Below are 6,285 nucleotides of genomic sequence, written 5' to 3'. Positions count from 1 at the left end.
GGGTTGAAGTTGCCCGAGTTGGGGGAGCACAGCGGGGATGGAAGGGCCGTCTGCCAGGAGAAAGGCTATGGGGACGGGGGAGCCTCAGCTTTCGTTGTGGGGTCCTCACCGACCCCCCATCCCCCGTTCTGGCCCGCCCCGGGGAGGTTAGGTGGGCTTTCGGCGGGGGAGGCGGAGCTTCCTCCGGGGGGCGGCGCAGCCTGGGACAGGTGCGCGGGCGAGGGTGGCGGGGCGGGCCGAGTCTGGCAGGCCACACCCTGAAACTACCTGCGCTGGGAGGAAGAATGAGAGCGAGAGCCGCCGCCGCCGCTGGCCGGGCGCGCTGGGCCTGCCCGGGAACCCGTTCCGCGCTGCGCCCCCTGCCCCCCGCGCGCCCCGCTCCCGGCGGGCCATGGGAGCCAGCTGCCCCGGGGGACCACACCTCTGACACCCACGTCCCGCCACCGCCACTATGAGGAGCGATCGGACCCGCAAGGCCGGAGGGGGCCCGAAGGACTTCGGCGCGGGACTCAAGTACAGCTCGCGGCTGGAGGTGGGTGAGGGCTCGGGGGGTTCAGCTGGGCGCCGACCATCCGGGCCCCTGCGCCCCCGGGCCGGGCGCGCGGGGCCTGGGCTGTGCCCAGCTCCACTCCCATTGCCCGGTGTGGTGGTCCAGGCCTGGGCGCACAGGTGGAATTTCCTGTTTGGCGGGTTCCTGGCCGCTGGTGACCGGGCGGGGCTGGTTGGACTTTTGGTACAAGATCTTCCCCCACGCCGGCCACCCTGGAGGCAAGAGGGCGCCGGGCCTTGGAGACGTTGAGCCGCACCACCCGCCTTCCTGTCCTTTAGATTCTTTCCCTGATTTCAAAATAGGGGCTCCTAGCGAGTTTGACTAAATGCACATCTTGAAAGGAACTAGGGCGCAGAGGCTGAGGATCGGTGAGCGTTGGCGACTCGTCTATTCTCAGCCTCGGAAAGGAACTTTTCCTCTTCCTGTTCCACATCGGAATCCTTGCCAAAGACCAACTGGTTGACCTGAGCTCTGGCCTGCAGAGAGGGTGGAGCTAAGGTCTCCAGGGCTGAGTTAGCGTGGGCTTCTCCCAAAGGGAATGGAGACCCCATAAGAAGGGGTCTCCATGACTCAGTGAATGAGAGCGCGTGTCCTCCTTCTGATGATACTTGAACCAGGAAACTTTTTTTTTTTTTGGCTGGGAAAAAAAAAAATCCCTTGAAAGTTCCAAGAACATCTTACTCTACAGGAGTCACTTTATTGAAGGACACACCTACAACTAGCAACTAAGGGCAACTCACCACAACTGTGTACAGTAACACCCCAGGTTTACTGGAAAGGAAGTGAGTGTGCTGCCAGAGTTAGGGGCTGTTTGGTGAGGGCTAGGTTTGGAATCTGTCTCAAATCATTCTTTTTCTTCAATTAGTGCCAGATTCGGAGACGGTTTTGAATCAACATCATACACAGCCTTTGAGCTGGGCTGGTTGTCTCTTTCACTTTTCAGGTAGAGGCTAAGTCCTCCGCCCCGCTGTGAGCCATTCTCTCTTCCTTTCGGTAATTGGGGGTGTTTGTGAATTCTTGCTATGTGCCTACTAGGGGCTCTTCAGCAGGCAGCCTGTTGGTGGTGTTTGTTTCTTCTGGGTTGTTTTGCTCCTCTCCCTCTAGGTTTACCCTTCCCGTCTTCCCTTTCTTGATGCATCTGCTGACAGTGAAAACTGAGGCACAAGCTGTTTTCCCCCACCCACCAGGCCCTGGGGGGGGGGGGGTCATCACCTCCTTCTCTGACTCATCAGCGATAAGCCAGAACTTTCCATTCCCCTTGCCCATTTTCTCTTCTGGAAAGCTCATCTACTCTCCCAGCCATTGAGGGCTTCCTTCTGCTTCACTCCTACCATTTACTTTCTTTCAATGCTCATTGTCTTTTCTCCTGCTGAGCTACCCACCCTGTAACTTTATAGTCTATTAGGGGCGGGGGCTCCTAAAGAACCCCATGGTATAATTGTTCTTTTTTTTTTTTTTTTTTTTGCCAGTCCTGGGCTTGAGCTCAGAGCCTGAGCACTGTCCTTGGACTTTCTCAAGGCTAGAGCTCTACCACTTGAGCCTCCGCACCACTTCCGGCTTTTTTCTATATGTGGTACCGAGGAATTGAACCCAGGTCTTCATGCGTGCTAGACAAGCACTTTAACCACTAGGCCAAACTCCCGGCCCGGTATAATTGTTCTTTTAGAGAACTTCATCTTGGGAGTCATGCAAGGAGAGTGTGAAGTTTGAGGTGAGCCAGTATGTCTAGAAGGAAGTTAACCACAACTCACTTTCATTTCTACAGGAAGTCCTCACATATTTCTCCGATTCCAAGTCTCTCCAGAAATCCACCCCCCCCCTCTGTCTCTCTCTGTCTCTGCCTCTCTCTCTGTCTTGTCACCTGGCAGCGTTTGTTTGCAGGTGGGTTGTGTAGACTCTGCCTTGAAATTTTCTCAGCCCATGCTATGCCATGCTACCTCTGTCTGCCAGTAGAGCCCTGACTTAAGGGATGCTGGTGCTTTGAGTTCTTCATTTCCTGTTTGCGTCCATTCCTGTATCCCTGATTGATGGTTATTGTCTCTGGATACTCCTATCCCAAGGCCCTTGCACCAACCCCAGACCCACAAGTCTCATGAAGTGGAAAGTAATCCCATGGTGCTGTGATTTCCCTTAGGCCCTGCTGCACAATCCCTGGGGATTGTGCCTGTGTGTGAGCAGGTGTGTAGATACCTGTTGTTTTGGTAGTAATGAGAGCTGGGAAGCCTGCTTCACTGAGTAGCTCGGTCCCTGGGGTCCTTTTGGTAGGGTCTATGAAGCTGCTTTAACCTCTACATATATAATCAGCAAGATTTCCAAAGGCAAGACTTAGTGTCCTCTCACCCTAAACAGACTAGAGTTGTGAAATCTGAGGCTGTGGGGTCAAAATTGGTGTCAGAGTCTAGGCTGTACAACTCTAGCGATTTGAGTTTTCTGTTCGTTGGTCAAACATTCACTTATTCCGTCGCTCAATGACACAGTAGTACACCCAGCCACTGAGGATTTGCCAGATTCTGGGAAATTGCTGTGGGAAAGACCCCTGTCACATGTCACTGCCTTCAGGTTATGCCATGTAGTGTGGAATAACGGAGTTACATTCAGTGTCATGAGTTCAAGATTGTAGCAAAGCCCCTTAGGGGGATGTCTGTCTCACTCATCTTGGAAGATCCAGGATAGACTGGGCTGGAGGCATCTCATGTGATGACAGAAACAGGCAGCGTAGAACCAAGGCCCAGAGCTGCATGGGTCTAGCCATGTTATCGAATCTTTGTAAGCCTCAGTTTTTCTGGCTCTATAATGGGATGATGTCTATGTTCCAGCTTTGTTGCAAAGATTTAAAGAGATATTTTTCATGAAAGCCCTTTGTAAATTGCAGTGCGCTGTCCAGATCAAGCAATTTGAGTTAGGTTTTGAGACCAACAGGAAAGTGATATAATATTACCAGGGTGCAAGACAAAACAATGAGAATGCCAGTTATTAGGGATTCTCTTACTTTACTAAACACGCAGTAGTGCTTCAAGGAGTGTTGAAGAACCAAACCTCAGCAGTGGACAATCTAGACTCTCGTCCCCTGCCCTCTTCTCTCCCTTTCTCCAGTTTCTATGGAAAGAGATGACAGACAGTTGCACAACACTCTTTCTCCCAGACAAAAATGCTAACCTTTTTTGTTCTCTTCTCTGTGTGTGCGTGCGTGCGTGCGTGCGTGCATGTGTGTGTGTGTGTGTGTGTGTTGTGTATGACAGTATTGGAACTTGAACTCGGGGCTCTTGCTTGACTTTTAGCTCAAGGCTGGCACTTTTACTGTTTAAGCAACAGCTCTACTTGTGTTTTTTGTTTTGTTTTTGTTTTTGATGGTTTGTTAGGGATAAAAGTCTTCGAAACTTTTCTATCTGGCCAGACTTTGAACCACAATCCTCTCAGATCTTAGCTTCCTGCACAGCTAGCATTTCAGGCATGAACCACCAGCAGCCAGCTCCATTCTTGTTCTCTTAGAGCATGTGTGCAGGGCTGGGGTGGTGGTGAGAGAGGCAGTGAGCCATGAGAGTTTAGGGGTACTGTATAGGTGAGGACTCTGTGTAGGAGAGGAGCTTTCTCCAGAGAGCTTTAGAAGCCCTTCCTTTTTCCACATTCTGGGAAATGTGATGGTTCATGACATCATATAGTAGTTGGGAGAAGTGAGGCAGAAGAGACCACTCTAGTTTGATTGCCCCTCAGTAGGCATGAACCCTAAATCACTTAGCACCGGTGAAAGTGTCCCAAACTGGTGTGCTAAGAGCCAACATGGTGGCTTACAGTGTCATCTCACAGACTGCAGAAGGAGAACCAGCTTTCTCCCTCTCTGCACCTGGCTGCTGTGGCCAGTGGCTTCTGCCCTCCACGGCCGGTAGTCCTGAAGTTCCCCTGTTGTCTGTTCCTTCTTCAATCTGTGGTGCTGCCCAGACCAGTTTGTGGTTGGAACGGGAGGGAGAATGTACCAGGGTCTCTGAGGAGCCTAGATCCCATAGCTCCTGTGACGTCTAGTATGTGCATGCTGTGAGCATCTGCAGCCCTAGATAGCACTGCCAGGACTCGTGAGCTATTGCCTCTCAATACTCAGGACCCCTCGTGAATGCCAGAATCTGAGGTGCTCAAGTCTTCATGTAATCGTACAGTCAGGTGTTATGTAATGATAGGGATATGTTCTAAAAACTTGGTCACTAGAAGATCTGGTTGATGTGTGAATATCACAATGTTGTCACACAATGATTATGATGTAGCCAGTTGTAATACCGAGGCTGTATGGCATACACCATTGCATAGGTGGTCCTTGTTGACTGGATGTGGTCATGTGGCATGTGAGTATTTGCATAACATCTAATACAGGGTAAACAGTTGTTATATTGTTTAGGAGATTATGATATGAAGAAGGAAGTCTGCACTTGTTCAGTTCACATACAATATTTTTATTTATTTATGCTTGTAATACAGGCTTGAGTGCTATCCCTTAGGTTTTGTTTTTCTTTTTTTATTCAAAGCTGGCACTCTCCACTTGAACTACAATTCTACTTTCAGCTTTTTGCTGTTTTATTGGAGATAAGAGTCTCGTGGTCTTTTCAAAAAGAAAAGATTTCAAAAAGACTTCAAATCTAGTCCTCAGATCTCAGTGTTCTATTGAATAGCTAGGATTATAGTATGAGCCACTGATACCCAGCTTGCTTGCTCTATCTATCTATCTATTTTGCCAGTCATGGGGCTTGAACTCAGAGCCTGGCACTGTCCCTGTGCTTTTTTTGTTTGTTTGTTTGCTCAAGGCTAACATTCTACCACTTGAACCACAGTATCACTTTCAGCCTTTTCTGTGTATGTGGTACTGAGGAATCAAACCCAAGGCTTCATGTACGCTAGGCAAGTACTCTACACTAAGCCACATTCCCAGCCTCCAGTTTTATTTTTGTACTGTTTTTGCAGGGCTTTGTGCATGCTAGACCAGTGCTGTACCACTGAGCTACTTACGCCCTCAGCTCCACAATTAGAGCTTTGATTCCTTTCTCAGATGTAGGATCCACAGAAATGATGTGGTAACTGCTGTCATTATTAACCTTTTATAGGTGAGGAGGATGCAGGATAGACAGGCTGAGCAATGTGCTTGAAAGTCAAACAGCAGGGTGGTAGTTCTATCTAGTTAGAACCTAGTGTGTTGGCTCTACTGTATTCTCCCTGGTCGGTGACATGCAAAACAGGTCTGCCTGCCCAGTAGGCTCCGAAAGAGATGGATTACTTAGGGTAAGAATTCATTTTTCATCTACTTGTTTGTTTGATTCATTCCTCCTCCTCCTCCTTTTTTTTTGCCAGTCCTGGGGCTTGAACTCAGGACCTGAGCACTGTTCTTGGGCTTTCTCAAATCTAGCACTCTAGCACTTGAGCCATAGCCCACTTCTGGCTTTTTCCATGTATGTGATACTGAGGAATCGAACCCAGGGCTTCATGTGTGCTAGGCGAGTACTCTACCACTAGGCCAAACTCCTGGCAAGAATTTCTTCAGGTACTTCTGAAATGAAGCATGAGATAGGCTGCATTTTAAAAGTGATTAAGTAGCATTGAGATGAGGGTAGAAACTTCTGAGCTTCTCAATGTTCTCATCCTAGATGTCTGTGATAAGAAGGGTGGTTGGCATTGGCTCAGAGCTGGTGGGCAGTGATTGCTCTTTCATCTTTGTTAACAGTGTGTGTGTGTGTGTGTGTGTGTGTGTGTGTGTGTGT

At 49.5% G+C, this 6,285-nt stretch overlaps 1 protein-coding gene across 1 annotated transcript in view; it reads left to right on the top strand.

The window, feature by feature from the left end:
* The first annotated feature begins 295 nt into the window (after positions 1–295).
* Positions 296–6,285, top strand: part of St14 (ST14 transmembrane serine protease matriptase) — a 40,037-nt gene continuing 34,047 nt past the window's right edge. Inside the window, exon 1 of the mRNA XM_090319835.1 lies at positions 296–532. Coding sequence (XP_090175961.1) covers positions 452–532 — 81 coding nt within the window. The 5' untranslated portion in view covers positions 296–451. The remainder of the gene's footprint in view (positions 533–6,285) is intronic.

Source organism: Megascapheus bottae, chromosome 27 (assembly GCF_031878675.1).
Source record: "Megascapheus bottae isolate mThoBot1 chromosome 27, mThoBot2.hap1, whole genome shotgun sequence".
Classification (NCBI taxonomy): Eukaryota; Metazoa; Chordata; class Mammalia; order Rodentia; family Geomyidae; genus Megascapheus; species Megascapheus bottae.
This window is presented reverse-complemented; position numbering and strand designations above follow the sequence as displayed.